Below are 24,236 nucleotides of genomic sequence, written 5' to 3' on the forward strand. Positions count from 1 at the left end.
ATCGTCTGTTACCTCAGCTAATGTTACAAGCCTAGTCACTATCTGAAAACACTAAAGCATGAAGGGTTAGCTGATCTCAAACATGATAAACTAAGTTTTATTTAAGTCGCATGTAAATGGGCTTGAGCCCATATATTTTATATGGCATCTGGCTAAACATGACAAAATGCCCCCCTTATAGCGTTGTTGCTTTGGTTTTTGACACTTGTTTTCACTCGATTTAAAGTCTTGTCTGTTCTTGATGGCATGTGTGGTTTAAGATTGAGGAAACGGTGTGAAATTCTTTTCATGTCATGCTTGGACAGGTGCAACAGTCATCACTACGCTGTGTTCTAGCATCTAATAGACAAAAATAAATAGACAGATTTCTAAGCTTAGTTTGCAGATGCATGGTCAGCAAATCATGGTCAGTCTGAGGTCACACATGAGAGGGGTCAAGTATCCACAGTGAAGTTGTGCTCTTTCCATCCGCTGAGTTTAGAGAAGACACATCTGAAGCTGAATATACATTGAGGAACTAACCTTTCCAGCACAATGAGGCAATGTGAGGTAAGGCCTGGTTCTTTTAAAGGAATATTACACTGTTTTTTTGGCCTACTGTCTGTCTTATGTGTCTGTAGTATAAGTTTGCCATGATTTAAAAACAGAAAACCTGCTGACTCAAAATGCCCTTATAATAGAGGCCAATGGGCAGGTGCTGAAGCCTCCACCAGGATCAAGTTGAACCGTTTTAGTTCAGTACATGAAAACATGTTAAAGTTACTGTCTGTGTAACTGACCATATTCTACAGAAACAGCAGACAGACATTTGGTTGGGAAAAAGTTTTCAACCACTTGTCACATTTTGTTATTTTATTTAGTAATAACTTACCATGTAGAATGAAATAAGCTAGACACCAGAAGGGATTTCAAGATGTGTTTTTTTATATATTTCAAGTTTGTATTCTAAATTCTAAACAGGCACCTGTCTCAATCAAGCACTTTCTGAAGCTATTAATTTTAGCATAGCTTTACTCTCAGTGTCTCAGTCACTTTTGAATCATCTACAGTGAGAACATGGATAACATTAGCCTTATTGAGAGTATGGATCCATACAAACTCCCAAAGAGTGGACACATGATTTGGATATCCTAACATGAACAGACCTTTTCCTAGCCTGTGTGCTTAAGTGCTTATTCTTTTGATTAATGTAGAACTAAATAATTCAGACCACGTAGTTTACAAATGGATATTTTGCTTAACCATGGGCAGATTCGACTGAGTTACTGGCATATTTCACTCAGTTATTAGGATTTTTCACAGTCATTGGCATATTTCACTCAGCATATTTTACTTGGTTATTAGCATATTTTATTCAACTATTAGTATATTTCACTCGGTTATTGGCATATTCCTCTGTAAGCAGCCCTTTAGCCGACACGCAAGCCTAGGTAGTTAACATCTAAACTCTTTGAGATAAACAGCTAATGTTTCTAGTCTAGCCAATTTATTTCACCTCATACTTTTCAGCTTGAAAACAATGAGTTGTAAAGAGGTACTTAGTTAAATATATGCCAAATTTGATTGATTCACTAAATTGTGTGCCAATGTTGTATTCATTCATACTATTAAGTATAAAAAAGTACCTCTATTGCTCTGTTCATAATCCTGGACACAGTTTTTCCCATTTTACAGCTGTACTACTGATTAGTTGAAATCTGTGAAAGTTGTAGAGTGGCAGCATCATTATAGAATCATTGTATACACTTATCTGCAACAGTGATCCTAAAGTTTGCATGCTAGTTTATGTCATTATATTTTCTGAAACTTTGGAAACCAAGTAATAAAACGACAGAAAGTACTGAACTGAAGCTAATTCACGTTCTGTAGTGCCAGCATTTCATTCACATATTCCATTCAGATGTTTGCCTTTGCACATTAGTAGGACAGTCATGTTTCCGACGTGTGGGAATTTAAAAGTGGAAAATGACGTATCATGCTTTGCCCACTTTTAAGCAACTGTTCCTAGGTTAGACACGCTTTCCAGACCGTTGACTTAAAACCCCATGGTCATGGTGGTGGTGCCAGGGTTGAGGGGAGGTGGGGTGGGGGGGATCTCACTTAAGCCACTAATATAGATACTGACACAATTGTACATCCATGACTCAGAGAACGATCCAATTTCTTAACAGCTTACCTCACCAGTTCACTCACATCAACACTGCACAGACAGCCCTCATATCTATTTGTCTCCATCTTATTCAGAGCACATCTTATCCAGGGTAACTTTTCTCGAACAGATCCTTCACAGCCTGCAATGTAATACATTCATTTTTTAGCATTCAACAATCTTATAAGATCATCATGATTCATGTATCAAAAAGATGTCACACAGAATGGCTCTTGTTCAAATACAAGTTATTCATTTTTCAGGAGATATTTCTGAGAAGATTAGATATAAGATAATCTACTTGCAGAAGGAAGGACAATGTCAAAGAAAAATGAGCTTTCATCTTTGAGAGAGAGGACAAAATCTCCACCGTTGGTTCAGATCTGAAAAAATTCACAGGTGTTTCTGTCCATCCTTCCACTGAGACGACTTAGCACTATGAGTCTGAAAGGATGTGTAGCTGTCAAGAAGCTCTTACTGAGAAAAGGACATAGACAAAAAAGAGGAAAATGTGCAAATCAAGCAAGAATCAAAGATGCTGCTGGTATTTTCAGAACAATGGACAGTCCACTCCAGACTCCAGACATCAACATCACTGAATGTGTTTGGGATTACTTGGAACGTGTTGGCTGGCTACTCCAGCGCTGATTGGCTGCTAGCTCACTCATTATAGTAGCACTGTTGATCGCAGTAAATAGCAACAAAATATTTGTTTTACCAATTCCTTTTCCAGAAATGCTCTGTTTTACTTTTCGTAATGTGGTCTTACACAAACTGACCGTCTTGTGTCTTCAGCTTGAGAAATGAGCAAAAATGAGCACTCTTTCCACCACTTTTGCGAAATTGGACAAGTTTCCAGATTTACACATTTACTATGACATATTGTAAAGTTTTTCAGATGTATCCTAGCCATAGTTACAGTTGGTAGGCCATGAAGGCCCAACTGAATGAACCAGTTTGCTGCAGCACCACCCTGAGGCAAATCAGTGCATGTCTAGTGAGTTGAGAGTACCAGAGACCAATGCTTGCTGAGTGTAGGTACAGCTAAACAATGACCTTTCCCTGAATTTGTATTTTAATGTGTCTACTTTTCCCTAACGAACAGCATAACTTCATAGTAGGCTTATTTTCAGGGACTTTCAAGGGGCACCAAAGGTTACTTAGAGGATCCCAGACCACCCTGCCACCCCCCACCCCACCCCACCAGGATCCCCTGCTTTGATTGTAATCAAAAGAAATAGTTGGACAGGTAGTCAATAAAAGCATTTAAGTTAACGTTAAATGCTAGCATCATGCTTTAAGAACATCCACCTGTTTGAGACATAACAAGCAAATGATATTGTAATTTTATTATTGATTGAAAGTCATTTATATATTTTGGGTGCCCATAGTTACGCCACTATTAGGACAGCTAGGCAAAGTTAGTCAATAAAATGTCATTTTGGTCAGTGCTGACATTTGACATCTATGTAATTTAGTTCACCCTTTGCACTGGAGGGTTTAAGCCAAAAGTCTAAATGATACTCGATGGTTTAATTTTAAATTTAGGTGTAAATACTCGTAACTGAGCCTGTGCACTGTTTTGCACTATTGCAGGTCCTTCAAGGCCTGACAACAGCTGATGTAAAGCTAAACAGCTGCTCTAAATAAACTGGATTAATCGGGGCACTTTGCCTATTGCTGTGTTTGCTTTATCTGCTCGACACTGATGGACAACTATAAATTAGAATTATACTGTACTAATATTGGCCTTAATGTCAAAGACCCCTGGGAGACCACTCTGAGTGAAGTGTTTGCAGAATACCAGGTTAAATTGCTGACGTGGTTGTGGGTAAACTGGAGGGTGCAGCAGTGTGGCTGCACTGCCCCATCAGAAGCTTTGCATGCTAGAGGACGTGTAACCGATGAGCAGTAACATGCCAAAAATACTCTAAACCCTTCATATGATCCCAGTGTAGGTGGGTAGGACCCTAGGACCCAGCGGAGAGTGGCAATGGATCAGGAAATACAATGATTTTGAAGGATCATTACTCCTACCAGAGCAAGGACATTTCAAACAGTGCTTTTCTTTAAAGTGAGAAAATCTGACTTGTTGGAGCCAAAAGGTAAATCAAATCTGAATAAACAGGACAGTATTTGATGCCAACCATAATGTAACTGGAAATCAGTTGTATGTTTCACAACGGGATATTAAAAGATCTGTTTTGATTTTATTTTTAAAAAACAATTTTAACCTGATATTTACTACACAATTTTGTAACCTAAGAATAATGCAGTTTATGTAGAATTTGCATGGAATAAGCCTGGGGTTTCATAGGTATAAACTGGGCATATTTCCGACATAACATAATATCTTGAACAACATGCACTCAAGGAAACCAAGGAGCAGGATTTTATATGGGTCAGTGATATCAAGAGCATTTCTGTTCATAATATTTCCCTATAAACTATTACCTCCTTTATCAAAATTCATTCAGGCCTCCTAAAGTCAAAAATCTCAGCTGGTGCAACCATCCAACCATATATGCAGAGTAAGTCAACTATTAAAAATGTAATTTAGTTATAAAGAATTCTAAATGAAATAGTTGGGTTTGATCTTATGAAACTGTGAAACCTTTCTTTCAAATCATAACATATTTAAAAATAGGGCAACTTTAAAAATAATTAACCAGTTACAGAAACCTTTTCTTTTAATTCTGATTCCTTAAAGTGACACGCAGCACAAGCGAGAACAAAAGACTTGTATTCTGACATACCTTTAAAAAAGAGTGGGTAGACTCCTGCATCATGAAGAAGACCCCATGTTCAAGAAAATGGTAAAGAAACTGTTATTTTTGAGTCAAGCTTAGATAAACATGGAAATGGGTTATAATAATAATTTATTAGAGAAACAGAAATATAACATTGAATTCCGGGAAAAATGGTCTACACGTGTCCAAATACAAAGACTTGTTTATCCATGTTTTCAGTAGTGGTAAATAGCTAAAATATAATATTTTAATTAATGTGTGGTTACGCCACCTGACATTTTCTGCATAAATATGAATGAAAATTCATTAAATTCATTCCTAAAAATTCATTACATTTCATTTAAAATGTACAGATACTATATATATATATATATATATATATATATATGTGTGTGTGTGTGTGTGTGTGTGTGTGTGTGTGTATTAATTATCATTTAGAAAGACTTTGTCATAGTTCCTTTCATTTTTCATTTATCCACTTTCATTCCCCTTAAAATGAACATGGAATACATTATTTGTTATGTAATATTTTGCAGTAGTGCATTGCACCCTTAAGCCCCAGTAGTTTGATAGAATGTGTGTATTTGTGTATTTTGCTGTTCTTTCACTACAATACACAGTATGTGTTATGCAATCACTGGGAAGCACTGCAATGCTCATCCAATCCTGACTGCAACCTAGTGGCTGATCTAGTGTTAAGCACAAAGCTCCATTGGTCGTTTAACCTTTTTCTTCATTAATTGAATGATTCAGCCAACTAATGAAAAAAATCAAACAGCCCACCCCAAAGTATCCACCCCAAAGCGCCTATAGTCTTGTACTTCCACCATCAAGATACATCATCATATTCTAGGCCCAAGGTTTTATTACACACTTTTATAACCTAAGAATAGCTCAATCAATTTGCACTGAAGTTCCTGTAGTTGTTTAATAATAAGCCTGAGATTTTAAGGCATGAAACCAGGAAATCTTGCTTTAGATGGTGTCTCTGTAAGAGAAAAGTAGAAATGTTTACAGCAGATGTAGCGAGGGCTAAATTTTTGGGTTTAGCCAAAGCAATTTTATACTGGACCCCAGCGTTTGTACTCATGTTATAAATAATAACTGAATTATGCTAATTTTTTTAAGTTTGATGTTGTATGTAATGACTGTTAAAAGTTTAAAAAGATACCGTTCACTCCTGCGTCAATGCAACCAAAATAATGAAGCAAAGTCAGACCATTTGAAATTCATTGTTTTTATGACAAAAAACAACACATTTACATATAAGTTCAGCCCACAGCAGTTTAGCTCCACCCACTCACACAGAAGTTATAAGGAGTGTTTCGGCCTGGACTGGTTTTTGAACGAGGCGCAACACAGGGCAACCAATCTGCACAGAGCTCAACAACATGTTTTAATGGCATAATAACAAAAGCGGTCTGTTTAATTCTAAGGGAATTCTACAAATGAATTATTATATTTAGTACATAAAACCAGCCAAATATTGTAAGTGGAGCTCAGGGCAAGAAGGAAACTGCAAGAACAGTGTAGAATGTAGATCGTTTACAAGCAAATGGCTTGTGCTGTTTTATTACTTGAGTCAATCTACAGTATTCACTCAAGTCCAGTGGTAGAATGATACAGATCAAGTGACATTAGCAGGCTGGTGGAGAAACGTCCTGTGCTACTTTGGTATGCGGCCAGCTCTCTCTCTCTCTCTCTGGCCCAAAGACTAGTCTCTGAGCAGGAGAGTCATGAGGGCCACTTCTGCTGGACTGCTCTGGGATCTGCAGGGTGTCCGGGCTTGCAGAAGTGCAGAGAAGCAGGGGGGTTGTATATTTAGCCAAGTGAAAATCATGTCATAGATTATGCCTTGGTGCTCTCAAGTTTCACCTTCAGAGGTTTTCTGGTGGACCCACAGGCACTGGAGAGAGCAAGCAGCCCCCCAAGTGTAAGGGGGCAGGAGACATTTTCCGTTCACTTCATGGCCGGACGTTCGACTTAACACACCTGCCTGGACTGAAAGGGGAAGACAGAGGCCTCGAGAGAAAAATCAGGGAGAGCTCCAAAACCTTCCAGTGTAAGAAGGCCACAACAGAGATACAGTTTGGAAGGGTTCTGGTTTAAACTTGCAGCCACCTGCAGTGTGGACTTCTAGAGTTATTTTTGAGGGGCAGTAATGGATGTTTTGGCTTTAGAGGCAAAGGGGGGCAAGGCTGACGCCTCTCCAGCACCTGCCCCGGCTAAAAGCAGGTCCAAAGTGCCCAAAAAGGCTAAACGAATTGTTTACTTTGAGGTGGAGATCCTGGACGCCAAAAACAAGGAGAAACTGCTGCTGCTGGACAAGGTACTGTGCATGGCCATGCATTCCAGTGTGTCAGTGTCTTGCGTGAGCTTTTAAAGTGTAAGTTTATTGTTAAGTATTGTTAGACGTTTACTTGGCACTTCTAGAAAGGGACTGAAATCCAAATCTCCAAATCAGTTTTTTCCCAAAAATGTGTATTTCGACTGATGTGATCACACCTGATGTGGTGCACCTGAGACTGAACAGGTGGTCATGAGGGCTTATATAGTTGGTATACATGGACTATATTTGTTACAAAAACATTAGTATTTGATCCATATTGGACATACAATCTACAGTACCATGAGTCCACCCTTTTTCAGGAGATACTTCTGGAAAATATTAGACATAGCATAGTTCAGTTGCACAGAAATGGGGAAAGTTAATGGTAAATATGAAAAAACAAGATTTTTCAAACCTAAAGTTTGAAGTTCCACTGGTGTTACTGTCCATCCTTCCACTGTGAGAAGTCAACTCAGCACTATGAGTCTAAGGATGTGTACCTGTCAAGACAAGGACGAAAATGAAGAGAATTTGGTTTTATGGACTAAGACTGAACTTTGGAGGTGTGGAAAAGTATCTCCTTAGATTTCTTAGAAAAAATTGACAGCAAGCCTCACTAAGAGAGTGGACGCTGTGGTAAAGAGTGGACACTGTATGAATGAAGGGTGGTCTTTGAGTTCTGCACAGTACTGGGACTATCTGTAAACATTACGCTCTCTTTGCAGGTTGAACCTTCTGCCACCATTTTGGACATAAAGTCTATGTTCCACAAATCAAGCAAGTGACTTCTCTGAGTTGGAATTGAAAACCTTTTGTGACGATGCTAAGCTGCTTGGCAGTGTGTCTGTGTTACATTCTATTCCATGTTCTCTCTGTTTCTCCAGATCAGCGTTGGTATCCTGCCAGACAGTCGCTGTGCCTGGACCCCAGTGAGTGGATCCTGTTTCTTAGTGCTGCTTGTGAATATGTCCTCATGTGTTGCGCTGGTTTATAAGGAGCTGAGTACAAGGGGGCAGTTTTAGTTTCAGAAGTGCAGGAGGGGGGATCATGAAGTTGCACATTATCTGTGTAGGGCTGTTTGTCACACTGTATTGTTGACACAATCTCATATACGTATAGAATCATTCTTAATGTAGGTGTTTTATGACTTTAGTAATAGGAGCTTGAAGCACAGACCGAGTTTGGTATGGCAACAATCTGCTAACGTCAGCTAACTAAGTCAGCTCATTTTACTACTCTGTGTACTCTGTGTAGTGTCACCACGGACATTAGTATAGTGTAACCATGGAAATGGGGGCAGTTTAAAGGTGGAATTTGATATGGTGTAATCATGGAAATTGGCTTAGAGTATTGCTTTGAAAATGGGTGTAGCAGTGTACCTTTAGAAATAGGTATAGTGTTACAGTGAAACAGATTTAACCATGAGAAAGATTTAAGCGTAACCATGGAACTGGGTGTAGAATAATCATTAAATGGGTGTAGTATAAAACTGGAAATGGCTGTTGTGTAACTATGGAAATGCAGTGTAACCATGGAAATGGGCTTAGTGTAACTATGGAAATGGATGCATTGTAACCATGGAAATTAGTGTAGCATAACCAGAAAAATGGGTGTAGCCTAACCATGGAAATAGGTGCAGTGTGACCATGGAAATGAGTGTACTGTGACCATGGAAACAGACTTGACATAACCATGAAAATGAGTGTAGTGTAACCATGGAAACAGACGTAGCAGAACTATGGAAGTGGGTGTAGCATAACCACAGAAATAGGTGCAGTGTAACGATGGAAATAAGTGTAGTGTAACCATGGAAACAGATAACTTTCTTTCTAACCCTGAAAATGGTTTTAGTATAAAACAGAAATGCTGGCTGTTGTACAGCAATGGAAATGGGTGCAGTGTAACTATGGGCTCTCTATTTAGCAGTGATGTAGTACTGTGGATATATATTTATTTGTGGATATATCCTGATTATGACAGCAGTAATACTTGACCTGCATTATTTAAAGATTTCCCCACAACTTTTTTTTGACAAGCCAGGTTAGCCTTAATGTCATATCAGCTGTAAACAAGTACACAGTGAGACAAAACAACATTCCTCCAGGACCAACACAGGAACACAAGTGCAAGACAATACAATAAACACAGTGCAGACAACACAGTACAATATATAAACGAAAGACAAATAAATACCAAACAGAACACAGGCAGTACACGGTACTGAGAGTATGTGGACTGCAAAGGAGGATGTAACATACTATGCAGATTAGCAGATAGCCTAGTATATATGAGCATAGCAGTCACTGAGGTAGCAACCAGAACAGGCATGCTATACAGTATTTGATTGGTACAGTATTCAGATCTACAGTCAAATCTAATAAAGTACTTCCGTGAAATGCAGTAAGCATATTTAAATGCAGTGTTCTTCTGGCTAACTGTGAAAGTGCAGTGACAAAACTGAATTGTGAAAAGTGGAAACTGTGTCTGTGTTATAGAGCCGCGTTAGTGGTGCTTTATTTCACTGTGTGATTTCAGAGGGAAAACCCTTGAAAGATGAAGACGTGCTCCACCAGCTTCCAGTGGGAACCACAGCAACTTTCTACTTCAGAGACCTGGGATCACAGATCAGCTGGAGAACCGTGAGTGGAGCACAGAAACACTTGACCCTAAAAACACACAGACAGTCATGCATACACCCACAATCTGAAACCCTACTTACTCTAACTGGTGGAAATGAGACTGGTTCACCAAGCAGCATGGTTATACGCTATTATTATTATATAATAATAACTTAATACATATGTATGTATCTGTATTAATCATTTAAGGATATTCACTAGATTACTGTGCAAATGTATGTGAGTGAGTTAGCTAAACCATTTCTAGTCTAATGGGCCAGACATGACCTCGTAATGAGAACGTCTGGGGACAGCCATAGGAAATTTTGGGCTAATTGTGGGTGGGAAAGTGACTTTTTACAAGTGGGAACAATCTGAGAGTGGAATTTCTACACCAATCCAATGCTTTGTTAAGATGGAGCTCAAAGTAGGGGGCAATGGTGAGATGGTCAAAATTGTCTAATGGACAACAAGCCTGTCATTAGCTCATGGATGGTAAGTTAGCAGGGCCGAAAAGCCCCCCAGAAACTCCTATTAACATCCCAGGGAACGCAGATACTATAGTAATATACATATATAAAAGGTTTGTGATACTAAAGTTGAGTTTTATAATAAACATCAAGCAAAGCTCGAATGAAAAATATAAGATAAAATATAATAAAACATGGCTTAAAAACACTGATGAGACCTATGGGAGAACTGTGTGGGCGTGGCTAAAGAGCAGCTGGATTGACAGCTCTCTGTCAAAGGCTCATAGCCTGCTCGACCCCTCATACAGAAAATCAAGTTGTTATCCGGTTTTTATGTGATGGTAACTGGACGAAAAATGTCATGGACGAACAGATGGTCACACAGCCGGACGGACAGATGAGCAAACAGAATGACGCAGCAACGAATGATGAAACGGACATACAAACAACTTTGGCATGTGGATAAACGAATTAAAGGGCGACAGACAGCAACAGACATGTGGTCTAATTTGCTAACTTTGCTTTTGCTGGGTTAGCTTTAGCTTGCTAAGTTTCTCTGACTCTGAAACTGTTTCGTGTGGGAGGGGCAAGAGACATCAGCCTTGTGATTGGTCAGGGGAATGCTTACGGATGCATTACCCAAGATTACCCAAGGACCGCTCAGTTTATGCTGACAAGAATTAAATATGCTGAAATATATCGGTCAGTTATTGGCCATATTGGTCAAAGGGTATATTTAGTACATGTCTACTGTTTACCTGCAAGAAGAAGATTAACCTAGTTAGACAGAATACACAGACTTAGCTTCCCTGGGTCTTTAAGCATAAAGATATGTGTCACGGATGCAGAGAACAGATTACATGCCATAAAATAAACATTACCATTTACAAGGGACAATTAGTAAGAAATAAAGTACAGTTCCATTAGATAACATCAGTGTTTCTCCATCTCGCTTAAAAGCACAGACTAGAGGACGTTGCTGGGTTTTAGAGTGGAGTGGGTCTTGTTTCCAATCCAGCACCAAAAGTAAATTCTTGTTATGAGATCATATCTGGCCTAACAAGACTGAAACATCCAATACATAGTTTCTGTACTGCAATTAAGTTAAATTATGGAATTTAACAAATCCCTGTAATGGCTGGAGTGCAGTGATATGTCAGGAACCAAAACAGTGCTCTTCTAATGGCACTCATTCTAACCAACATATTACAACTTTACTGAAAACAAGCCAGTCTCACTATGTTTTACTGAATTTAAGGTTATTTGCATTTATTCTAATGTTATATAGTGTTTTGAGTGCCAAAAACAAAATTACTGATGAGACAGTTTCAAATTCTTTGCTGCCTGAGACTATTGCCCAATACTGCTTGTATGAATATACACTACATTGCCAAAAGTATTCAGTCACCCATTCCAAATCATTGAATGCAGGTGTTCCAATAACGTCCATGGCCACAGGTGTATAAAACCAAGCACCTAGGCCTGTAGACTGCTTCTACAGACATTTGTAAAAGAATGAGTCGCTCTCAGGAGCTCAGTGAATTCCAGCGTGGTACTGTGATTGGACACCACCTGTGCAACCCAGTCCAGTCGTGAAATTTCCTCACTACTAAATATTCCACAGTCAACTGTCAGTGGGATTATAACAAAGTTGAAGTGATTGGGAATGACAAGAACTTAAAATGACAGAGCGGGGTCAGCGGATGCTGAGGCACATAGTGCGCAGAAGTCACCAACTTTCTGCAGAGTCAATCACCACAGACCTCTAAACTTCATGTGGCCTTCAGATCAGCTCAGGAACAGCATAGAGAGCTTCATGGAATGGGTTTTCATGGTCGAGCAGCTGTATCCAAGCCTTACATCACCGAGCGCAATGCAAAGCATCGAATGCAGTGGTGTAAAGCGCCGCCGCTGGACTCTGGACACTGGAAAAGCAGTGGAGACGTGTTCTCTGGACTGATGAATCACGCTTCTCCATCTAGCAATCTGATGGACAAGTCTGGGTTTGGTTGCCAGGAGAACGGTACTTGTCTGACTGCATTGTGCCAAGTCTAAAGTTTGGTGGAGGAGGATCATGATGTGGGGTTGTTTTTCAGGAGTTGGGCTCGGCCCCTTAGTTCCAGTGAAAGGAACTCTTAATACTTCAGCACCGAGAGATTTTGGACAATTTCATGCTCCCAACTTTGTGAGAATAGTTTGGCGACGGCCCCTTCCTGTTCAAACACCTGACTGCACACCAGGGCACAAAGCAAGGTCCATAAAGACATGGATGAGTGAGTTTGATGTGGAAGAACTTGACTGGTCTGCACAGAGTCCTGACCTCAACCTGATAGAACACCTTTGGGATGAATCCGAGCCGAGACTGGGAGCCAGGCCTTCTCATCCAACATCAGTGTCTGACCTCACAAATGCACTTCTGGAAGAATGATCAGAAATTCCCATAAACACACTCTTAAACCTTGTGGAAAGCCTTCCCAGAAGAGTTGAAGCTGTTACAGCTGCAAAGGTTGGGTTGACATCATAGTAAACCCTATGGATTAAGAATGGGATGTCACACAAGTTCATATCCGTGTGAAGGTAGATGAGCGAATGCTTTTGGCAATATAGTGTAGCAACGTAATGCGTTACACTTACATGTGATTTATGACAGGTTTGAGACTGCCCTTCTGTCTGACAAATGGCAAAAAAGAGTTTACCATTTTAATTAATGAAATTAAATTTAAATGAATTAAATTAATGAAATTAATTAATTAAATTACAATTAAACAAAATGTAAGAAAAGGTGTTTCAAAGCATATACACACCAAGAGGGACCTAGACCACTGAGCTTAACAGTGTATGTATGGGAGTTTTTACTGTACAGAAGATTTGCCGTCCTCTAGCAACATATCCTCTTTCTGAGTACATCTAATCTCCATGACCCCGTTTTCCCACCAGGTGTTGATCCCCTTAACCTCCTGCTCACTTACTGCCTGTCCCTGTGTGTCCTATGTAGGGGCACTACTGCAGGCCCTGAAGTCTGTTTTGTGGGGTGTAGTGTTGGGCATTGCGGTTCTTTTCAAAGATGTGAATCTTTTGATGGGGATCACTGAAATGATTCATTTAATCAGAGTCAGAATCAGGTTTTATTGGCACATGCAGTGGATCTGGGTCCAGTGACAAGGTAGCTCACCATACAAAGCAGGCACCCATACTTGAATTCTATCATGCATAAACATTGACAGCCATCTCACAAAGTAACATGTGCCTGCGAGGACAAGAGTCTCAAACACCAGACAGCTTCATTTGGCACATCACATCCAGCCTGCATTTTTGTAATGTAAATATATTCGTCTGATGAGTAGATTTGTTTGTGGCTGGATACCTAACAAAAGCAATATAATGATGCTTACATTGTAAAAAGACTCAAGCTTCTTGCTAAATAGCAAAAGCATACAGCTGCATACAAGACGAATCATTCAAAATCTGAAGCACCGTGAACACTGCACACTAAACAGGCGTGGCTGTCATTTAAATGTGACCAGCTTAGCTATCGTTGCAATTTAGACCAATAGTTTGTTAAATCTACCTTCATTCATGAAATGTGGTAGACACTGTGTCAGAATGAGGAAATTAATGGAATTATCAAACAAATCCAATGAAAACACAAATTTGAGTATTTTGCCAACACTTTACCCACAACTACTTAAGTTTAATCAATTTAATTAAACACAAAATATTTATTAACTGCTATGAATGTATACTAGTATTATTATTATTATTATTATTATTATTAGTAGTAGTAGTAGTAGTAGTAGTAGTAGTAGTATTAATAGTAGTAGTAGTATAAGTAGTGGTAGTTTTATTTTAATTATAATTGCTTTATTATTAGTGGTACTAGTAATAGTTGTGGTTTGTGGTGACAAACTGCTAATTGCTAATAAATTGCTAATAAACATTGACTATGTTTATACGCAAATGACTTTATGTCATATAAAGTGGGGGCAGTCGTGGGCTGGAGGTTAGGGATCTGGCCCTGTGCCGAAAGTCCATGACTGAGTGTGTATGTGGTGTTTCACTTCACGGATTGGTTAAATGCGGAGGTGGAATTTCCCCGGTTGTGGGATCAAAAAAAAGTATCACTTATAGTTAAAGTTCAGACTTGGAAAAAAAAAGCAACATCCTGCAGTTCATCCAGCCCCCCGTTAGAGTAGAGTCCCTGGCCCGTGTCCCCCTTGTCATTGGGTGTCCCATTTCACACTCTGGAGAGTTGCTCTCTATGTGCTCTTACTTTGGCCTTTGGTGACGACCCTGGCAATGCAGATTCAGCATTGATGAAATCCCTTAAGATGCAGGCGAATGTCATGCAGAGTGGAGGGGTTTGTTTATAGCCACCTGACCAACATGGTGGAGAAGAGCATTCAGATTAATTTAAGTTTGTGCTTGTAATCTATACTCATCCACTGTATTTGAGCATATTAGCTCATTCAAAAATAAAAAAAACAAAACAAGGAAGACTGATATCATCATTTAGCTGGCTACAACACTTATATAGCCAATCTCAAATGTCCACTTCTAAACTTGGCACCCCAAAGGTCTCTTGCCCTCTCTGGCCGTACACTGTTGGCATCAGTGAGAGCTTTGAGTAGGACTGCAGGGCTTAGTGCACCATTTGGGACAAGGCCGCTGTCTGCACGTTTCCTGATTCTGGACAGGTACAGGACCAGTGGACAATGGATATTCAGTATTTCAGAAACAATGGATAGCAAGTAAACATAATGGACTGCTATAACAGACTGACTAAACAGTTCTGCTAGCTACAGTTTGAAACTGTTTCTATCCAACCACCGATTAGACTACATAGCAAAACTTGTCCAATAGCACTTTGTTGACTGTATGTTAATGTACGTGGCATGTAAAATACATTTGATGCCCTTAAAGTGATGGTAAATCCCTACATTCCCCTTCTTGCTCTCTTTAGTTGATCAGTTTTTGGTGTCAGAAGTTTCCTTCTTTGGGCTAATGTAACTAACAGTCAGCGGAAGCTTGTAGTTATCAGGTTAGCACTGTGCAAACTACACGTCTAAATCATTTCAGTCTTGCCTCAAAACATTTTAGAGGTGTGTTGTAGAGCTAAAAATAGTAGCAGCAGCTACATCATACTCTTATTCATTTTCATAGATAACAGAATAGTGTGAGTTTGCTGACCATTACAAATCTTTCAAGGTAAGGAATCAGTTCAGTTCGCTCACCCAAAAGACTTGTTCAGAAAGAATGAATTACATAGGGGTTGAGTGGGGTTGTGGCTGCAGGGCTGAAAGTTCTCTTCAGGGGTCCCGGCGGAGTTTTGTGAGAGCATCATAGTGACTTCACATATTTCACATTTCACGAGAATAAATCATATACTATCAGATACTAAATCATAATTAAGAGATATTAAGTCATAATAATGTGATACTAAGTCATTATTATGATAGGAGGTCATAATTATGAGATACTAAATAGTAATTAAGAGATATTAAGTCATAATAATGTGATACTAAGTCATTATTATGATAGGAGGTCATAATTATGAGATACTAAATAGTGATTAAGAGATATTAAGTCATAATAATGTGATACTAAGTCATTATTATGATAGGAGGTCATAATTATGAGATACTAAAAAGTAATTATGAGATACTAAGTCATAATTATGGGAAACTTTCTCACTGATATAACTTACTAAGTAGGTATACATTTTTTTCCTCAGTGGCAGAAGCTTCCATACCTTTCTCATCTCTTTCCATCTCTCCAGGTGTTCCTCACTGAGTGCATTGGGCCGCTCTTCATCTATCTGATGTTCTATTTCAGAGTGCCTTTCATCTACGCCCCCAAATACGACTTCACAACCAGCAAACACTGGGTCGTGCAGTGAGTATCCCAGCAAATTCATCCAGACACTCTACTAAATGGAACTGTGAATGTAAAACCTCCATTTAAAACTAACACATTTAAACCCATTCAAAGTAACAGCCACTCAAAACAGTGATAACATACCATGTGATCATGCCAAATGACATCATAAAGCTCTGAAGTAGTGTTTTCATGCCTATATTAGGAAATTTGAGTGTAAATCACTGCTGTCACAAAGCCGATGCATTTTACTGTGCATATACACTCACCGGACACTTTATTAGGTACACTTTATTAGGTTCAATTGCTTGTTAACACAAATAGCTAATCAGCCAATCACACGGCCGCAACTCAATGCATTTAGGCATGTAGAGGTGGTCAAGACAACTCACTGAAGTGCAAACCGAGCATCAGAATGGGGAAGAAAGGGGATTTAAGGGACTTTGAATGTGGCGTGTTTGTTGGTGCCAGACGGGCTGGTCTGAGTATTTCAGAAACTGCTAATCTACTGGGATTTTCACGCACAACCATCTCTAGGTTTTACAGAGAGTCCCAAAAAGAGAAAATATCCAGTGAGCGGTCAGTTGTGTGGACGAAAATGTCTTGTTGATGTGAGAGGTCAGAGGAGAATGGGCAGACTGGTTCGAGATGATAGAAAGGCAACAGTAACTCAAATAACCAACCAAAATCTCTGAGGAACGTTTCTAACACCTTGTTGAAAGTGTGCCATGAAGAATTAAAGCAGTTCTGAAGGCAAAAGGGGGTCCGACCTTTTACTAGCAAGGTGTACCTAATAAAGTGGCCGGTGAGTGTATTATCTCTCTGAATGTCAGTGGAACTGTACTGTATGAACTGTGCTCTCTGAAGGATAAAGCTATTCTGAACTGACCTCTTAGAACTGCATGCTTCCATTCTTCTGCGATAGCTTTTCGTTCACTCCTCTGTTCATTCTCCCCAGCCTAGCATGCCTGTGTCACTCCTTCCATTACGTGAAGAGGATCCTAGAAACACTGTTTGTCCATCGCTTCTGCCAGGGCACCATGCCACTGCGCAACATTTTCAAGGTGTGGCAGCATTTTTATTGTGTTTAGGTGTGCTTGTGTTTATTCTGATGTTATGCTGTTACTGTCCAGATGAATAAGTTTAAATGATTTTAAACAGTTTTCTCAGGAGGCCTTAGGCTAACTTTACACGGTGCATCTTTAGGTGCTTGAAACCTACATGAAACTAAATTGTGCATGAATTGTGTCCTGCAACTCCCTTGACACTCAACTGCAATCACTGCAAGTGTCTCAACTTCATGGAATAAATTTCAGCAAACAGCCAGTCAAATGCATCACATGATCACATTCAAAAACGTACTTTCAAACCATTGCTTTCACTGGATCAGTGGGCACGAAAGGAAACAGGAGATGGTTAACTGGACCCACCCAAGGTTGGCAGTGTTTCACTTTATTCGTTTCCTGAGCCCTGTCAACAATTACGGTTCTCGCCGTTAACAGCTGCCTGGACTAGCCAGCTAATCCCAACGGCTTGTAAAATGACTGCTTTTGCCACTGTTTTTTCTTCCTTAGCCTGCTGTGATCTACAGAGATAGATTCAGTGCGTGAAATACCTCCTACTATCTGGGGGGTCCCATGTTGGCTGGCTACTCGAGCGTTGTCTGACTGCTAACTCACTTGCCATAGCGGCGCTGATGCTCGCTTCACTGGCAACAAATTCCTCTTTTGGAAATGCTCTTTTCTCATTGTTAATGGGGTCTTCCACACATTAAGTGAGATCTTACACATTTCCTTTTGTGTTTTTAGTTTGAGAAATGAGTATCAATTCACTCTTTCAACCAACCTCTTGCGAAACTGGGCAAGCGTTCAGATTTACAAATATGCTGTGTCATGCTGTAAAGTTGTTTAGAGTTGTTTGTTACAATTGCCAGACTATGAAGGACCAACCGAGTGAACCAATTTGCTACAGTGCCACCCTGAGGCAGACCAGTGCTGCATCCCTAGTTAGTGAAGAATAGCTTGGCAGTGTGAGTGAAGCAACTAAACAGGGACCTTTCCCTCAATTTGTATTTGAATATCTATTTTTCCTCAAACAGACAACATAACTTCATAAGTTTATTCTCAGGGATCAGGAGGAGAGACTGAGTGGCGCCTTGTCATAAGCTTCTAGGTCAGGATGAGTGAGACATCAAGTAGGCTATAAAACTTTCATTTTCAAAGGCTTAAGATACACACAACACATGAAAAAGCTCTAGATTGACATAACCCTAGACAGACAGATAAAGGACAAATGCATTAATATAGAAAAGGAAACTTCAGTGACAGCTGGGAAAGCACACAAACAGGATACAAAGGCTGCAAATATGTGAATTTTACTTTCGTGTGGCTTTATAGTGAGAACAGTGCAGTGTATCACAAATATGAGCTGCCAATGTGGATAACTAGAGGAATAACTCTGTGTGGTGTGTGCAACTTCGATTGGTTTTTCATTGCTGTGGAAATTAGTATTGGACTTAGTCCTAGTCCAGTTACTGACTGTGGCCCATCTGGCAGTCTTTTTATCTGCCTCCTCTACCTCATTCATTCTTAGTTATTGTCTGACCATAAGGCTGCTGTTGAGCAGATGTGTGGGTGGCAGATCATTCTCAGCACAGTGACATGGTAGTAGACGTGTGTATGAGTGTATAGTAGTATGAGTGTTTCAGGCACAGCAGTGTTGCTGGGTTTTTACACACATCAGTGTCACTGTTGAGGTTGAGGGTGCACGACCACCCCCCAAAAAAAGCTCTGTGGTCAGAAACCGACCACTGATGAAGGGCTAGGGGATGGCTAACTTAACATGTGCATTTGCAAATGGGCTACAGGTGTCTATGAGGTGGAGCTGTTGTGTCAGGTGAGTTATGTAGAGCAAAAACCAAAGTTCTGCTACTCAACCACCTAATGCCTTAGTATAATGAGCAGAAAGGCCGACATACCTGAATTATGACTGTTTCTCTTTCAGAACTGTTTGTACTACTGGTGCTTTGCAGTGTGGATGGCCTACTACATAAACCATCCACTCTACACACCACCATGTAAGTAAGAATTCCTGATATGTTTAATTCTGGCCTCTTTGGCTTCCAGTCAAAGGCCATTTCTGCAACGTTCTCAGTGAAACGACGCAAATCTCTGTGTTTTTAGACTACGGGGAGCAGCAAGTGAAGACAGCGCTTGGGATTTTTGTGGTGAGCATTGCTTTGCTTACTGATTCCCTTTGTTTTCCGTTTAGACTGACTGGTCTTTCCCGCCATGTATTTCTTTGATTTATCACAGTTCTGCCAGCTGGGGAGCTTCTCCATTCACATCACTCTCCGCAATCTCAAGCCTCCTGGTAAGTTCCTACAATTACATCCTGCAATCAAAGGCCACAAAAAGCTGCAAGATATCACTGTTTGTTTTATGTCCAAGGTTCTAAGACCAAGAAGATTCCATATCCAACCAAGAATCCTTTCACATGGATCTTTGCACTCGTTTCATGCCCCAATTACACATACGAGGTGAGAGCTGCTTATCATATAAGAATGGTGTTTATATGTATTTATATGGTGTTTATATATGAGGATTATGTAGATTGCATGATTAATTGATGCTGTCTGAACAAAACCTTGTATCGCCAAAATGATACATTTACAGGAGAAAGAAAAACCTTTGAATTTTAATGTAAGTCACCCCCAGGTGTTTTCAATCAATATTAATTATTAGAAAAACATATTACTAATTGTGGTCATGTTATACGGAAATAACACAGTAGATTGAAATACTATAACCTGGACACTTAAGATTATTATGATGATGATGATCAGGATGATGATGATGATGATGATGATTATTATTATTATTAATATTATTATTATCAAGGAACACCAACAAGTTACTGCATGATAAGTTCTGTATTTTATTGTAATTTCATGATATGTTATGTACCTTGAGATTTGATCACCTCTTTTCCATGATGGTTTGTGCTGTTGTGAGTGAACAGCTAGACTTCTTCTCTCTCCCATCTACTGAGTAAAAGGTGCACATTGCCTTCTAGTGCACCAGAACAGCAAGTGTTCAAAGCTTAGCCTTTGCTGTTAAGACTGGATTGAAGAGCAGCAGGAGAGTTTGATGGAAAACACAATACATACGTATATTACACAATACAGATGTCTTAAAACTTAGGAAAGTATTGTTTTGTCACCCAGGAATGTTGCTGAGCCAGTGATGGCCAAGATGTGTTGTACAGCAGTGTGACCACAGTTTGACACCCAAGCTTAACTTTTTATTGCAATGCTGCCCTCTGCTGGTCAGCACATATGAGATTTAATCCACTACAATGTGGAATGTCAGTATGTGAATGTGCTGTGTACCCAGCCTCAGGGCTGTGATTTTCTCTTGTAGGTGGGCTCCTGGCTGGGCTTCACCGTGATGACGCAGTGCGTCCCCGTGGCCTTCTTCACCATCGTCGGCTTCATACAGATGACCATGTGGGCCAAAGGCAAGCACCGCAGCTACCTGAGGGAGTTTAAAGAATACCCAACACTGCGCTCGCCCATCCTGCCCTTCGTCCTGTAGACTCTCTCCCTTACGTACACACTGCCATACTGGGCCAGTTTGTGTGAAGTGCCTCAAAGTAAGGCTTCTGATTCAGATTCGGCTCCATTGATGAATAACTGTATAAACGGCAACTAATCTTAGATTAGGCACTTTTTTGGGATAAATAGGACAAATTTTGCATATGCAACCTCATGAGAGCTCATATCACCCTGTGCACACTTTAAACTGGCAACTGAGCAGCATTTGTGATGGGATCTCTCTCTAGGAAAGAACTAACACCCCAAGGGTTAACAGAAACCCCAGCTTTTTTCAACCTAATTAGCCATATTTGCGCTGTATGGAAGCCTAATAGAGGAAAAAAAACAATATTGACTTGCTTTCTCAATATATTGGCTTAACATCTCAAAATTGACTTTGTTTCTCAAAATATTGTCATAGTATCTTGAAAATAATGACCTATTTTTTGAAAATATTGACTTGAGTATCTGAAAATATGACTTGCTTTCTCAAAATATTGACTTAGTATCTCAAAATAATCACTTTCTCAAAATATATCTTTAAAAAATGTTGAGAATATGTCATTATTTTAAGAAAAAATACATCAATATTTTTGACATATTGCTGCCAGAAACAGAGGGGAAAACTATTTTTTCTCCTCTACCTGTAAGGAATGGGCTTCCATGTTGCTCTGTGGATGGACAGTAACAGAAAAATACCAGAAAACCACTGAACCAAAGCACCCTTGTAATACTAGGCAATGGGCCATTGCTTCAGTACCTCTTCTTCAGACAACGTGTTTTCAAACACTCTAAAGCAGGGGTACGTCAGGGGTGCTCCGTCAGGGTCTAGGAGACCTGCCTTCCTGGACAGCTCAGATGACATTCACCTCTAATACTCAGATTTCCCCAAAGGCCTTCATTACCTGGATCAGGTGTTGGTAGGTTGGGCTTGGAGCTAAACACTTCACAGTGGTAGATGTCCAGGACCAGGACTGCTCCGAGAGTGAAGGGGAAATTAGGATGACTGGAACAATTCAGTGACCAGACTACCTGCCCCTGAAAAAACAACAGCGTGGTTCACAGAAGCACCTCACAGATGTAATGTGAATACTGGTTTAATGACTATCACAGACAGAAGCCTTAATTATGCATGTATAGTTGCCTCATTTTATATTTCTGAATGAAATATAAAATGATGTACCAGCTGACTGTGCATTTACAGTACATTGTAATTGTCTCTGCACCTCGCTATGTAAGCAAGGGAAGGTACTGGTGTTTAGTGACTGTGGAGCTGGTAAGCTCTTTTCTCCAGCCCTGTGCTCTTCTCCAGATGACAAGTAGCTTATTGATTGTCATTTGTAGCCACCTTAATTCTGATGATCTTAATATTGGAAGCTTCTGGAATCAAATCAAACCGAAAACAATTTAGCTGAGCTAATAAACCAATACTGGATACAATCTACTCTGCGTGACCATGTACGGTCGCATCAGAACCACAGAGCATTCTAAAGGGCAATTCCACCAGTTTTTCCAAACTTTTCGCCTAATTCAATAGTTAAGATGTAAACAGTCGTTGAGGGTGGTTTGATTTCTAGACAAACTTACAGTCAGAATCGTTCACAGTGGTGGTGATAGGAACCAGACGTCTGAAAAGTTTAATGCCTCTAAAAATCCCTCACTGTTAGGTTTACACTAAATGGTTACAATTACACTTTCTGGTTTATCACTGTTTTATTGACCATTCTCAACGTTACATAAGAGAAACCTGTACTGGACTTTGTGACCCCTGGTTCCAGTCCCCCCACCACTGTGCAAAAATCGTTCAGAACGTTTCTCTACAATCAACCATTTCAGATCAAACCACTGTGATTGACTGTTTACATCTCAACAACTGATTTATGCAGAAAGAAAAAAAAATCTGTGAAATTTCCCTTTAAAACAACCACCAAAATATCAAGTGCATCAGTGAAGAAAGGCAGGTTTAATCCTGAGGTAAGTAGAAATGTCCTCATATAAAAGTCCAAATCTCTTCATCACTGCAATGGAACAAGTGGAATTACATGCCATGTCTTCAGTCGGCGACATGCCCGCATAAGCAGTTCTGTCCATCAGAAAAATGAATGGTGTTCCAAAAAGTCACCCCTACTGCACCCTGTGGTAAACACTCATTTTCCCAAGCTAATGCAGTTTGTCCTGTGTACGTTTTCCTCAAATGTCACTGGGTCCTCTGAATTAGAGGTCATTAAGTAGTCAAAATTTGAATTGTGATGTTATGTGAAAACAAGGCTATTAATAAAACTGTAGTCTGCTTCAACACTATTATATAGCACTCTTCAGTTTATAGCCTTTTACTGACAAAACCACAGATTTAACAGTTTGCAGCTTTGGGTGGGGCTTTCTGGAGAGACTGTCAGTTGAATGCACACAAGTTTCAGCTTGCAAGCACCATATGTGTAGTAATATTCTCACTTTGACTACTTAATGACTGTGTAATTCAAACAACAGTGATTCAGGTGAAACGCGCACGTAGCACAAGTCACCGACAGATGTGGGAAATTCAGTTCTGAAGAGTAAAAATCCTCCCCAGGATTTTGTTTGCTTCTCTAATTAGCTCACACCTTTGAGCTCCTCTGCTCTGAGGGGTTTGAGGGGTCCCCTGCTGCAGGTTTGAGCTCCTCTGCTTTGAGAGGTCTGAGGGGTTTGAGAGCTCCTCTGCTTTGAGAGGTCTGAGGGGTTTGAGAGCTCCTCTGCTCTGAGGGGTCTGAGGAGTCCTCTGTTGCAGGTATGAGCCAAATAGAGAGGGAAACCAAATCCTGGGGAGGATCTTTGCTTTCTGAACCTGAACTATCCACTTCTATATACAGGCTTTGAAACTCAACAATTAACCACAGAGGAGTGATTTCTGAAAACCCATTCATTTTTCTCCTACACACAAAAGACCCAGGGCTCATTTACAAAAGTGTCATTTACTTAGAGGTCTGTATTTAAAGTGTAATTGCACAGATTTTTCAGCACTTCTTCTTTAAACTGTTGGGATATAAACAGACATTCAGAGTGATTTGATGTGAAAAGGTCCACTGTAGAGAAATTTACTGACAGGAACCAAGGAGCGTGATACATGCAGCTGAAACTCAGCCATTTTATTGACCACTAGTGAACCTACATGTCTTCTGAGCTTGTATATGTAATGATGATAATGGTAAAACAGCAGTAAATCTGAAGAAACAGACAAAATAATAGTTCTCTTTTTGGACTATTTTGCCTTATAACGCTCTAAATGTACCTCTCTATGCCAATGTTCTCTTATGTCTGGTTCCTGCCACCACTACTTTTCACATCAAACTATTCCATATAACCATTTGCACATGAATTATTTGATTATACTGATTTTTTTTTACACCTCACCCCATTAACTCAATAATAAGCTCCTTGCGTGCCAGGACAGATAAACTGGAGTAGGAAAAGCACAA

At 39.8% G+C, this 24,236-nt stretch overlaps 1 protein-coding gene across 4 annotated transcripts; it reads left to right on the plus strand.

Moving 5' to 3' along the window:
• Nucleotides 1-468: 468 nt before the first annotated feature.
• Nucleotides 469-24,136, plus strand: tecra (trans-2,3-enoyl-CoA reductase a). 4 transcript variants are annotated; one of them, XM_017701633.2, is made up of 12 exons: nucleotides 469-549; nucleotides 6,803-7,228; nucleotides 7,954-8,005; nucleotides 8,113-8,157; nucleotides 9,764-9,867; nucleotides 16,093-16,208; nucleotides 17,149-17,254; nucleotides 19,194-19,266; nucleotides 19,373-19,416; nucleotides 19,505-19,562; nucleotides 19,640-19,728; nucleotides 20,612-24,136. In XM_017701633.2, exons 2-12 carry the CDS (start codon nucleotides 7,061-7,063, stop codon nucleotides 20,783-20,785), a joined length of 1,029 nt encoding a protein of 342 aa, XP_017557122.1. In that variant the 5' UTR covers nucleotides 469-549; nucleotides 6,803-7,060; the 3' UTR covers nucleotides 20,786-24,136. The 4 variants fall into 4 exon arrangements, with proteins under 4 accessions (XP_017557122.1, XP_017557123.1, XP_017557124.1 ...); XM_017701634.2 differs by having other exon boundaries at nucleotides 476-549; nucleotides 7,178-7,228; XM_017701635.2 differs by lacking the exon at nucleotides 469-549 and having other exon boundaries at nucleotides 6,663-6,961; nucleotides 7,080-7,228.
• The last annotated feature ends 100 nt before the right edge of the window (nucleotides 24,137-24,236 follow it).

This window comes from Pygocentrus nattereri, chromosome 1 (genome assembly GCF_015220715.1).
Source record: "Pygocentrus nattereri isolate fPygNat1 chromosome 1, fPygNat1.pri, whole genome shotgun sequence".
Lineage (NCBI taxonomy): Eukaryota > Metazoa > Chordata > Actinopteri > Characiformes > Serrasalmidae > Pygocentrus > Pygocentrus nattereri.

What these genes read in the sequence shown, in the direction of transcription:
- tecra (XM_017701633.2), top strand. Translation starts at nt 7,061, where the DNA reads ATGGATGTTTTGGCTTTAGAGGCAAAGGGGGGCAAGGCTGACGCCTCT. An exon ending in GTCGCTGTGCCTGGACCCCA is followed by an intron (nt 8,158 to 9,763) that starts GTGAGTGGATCC and finishes GTGTGATTTCAG; the next exon opens with AGGGAAAACCCTTGAAAGAT. An exon ending in CAGCGCTTGGGATTTTTGTG is followed by an intron (nt 19,417 to 19,504) that starts GTGAGCATTGCT and finishes GATTTATCACAG; the next exon opens with TTCTGCCAGCTGGGGAGCTT.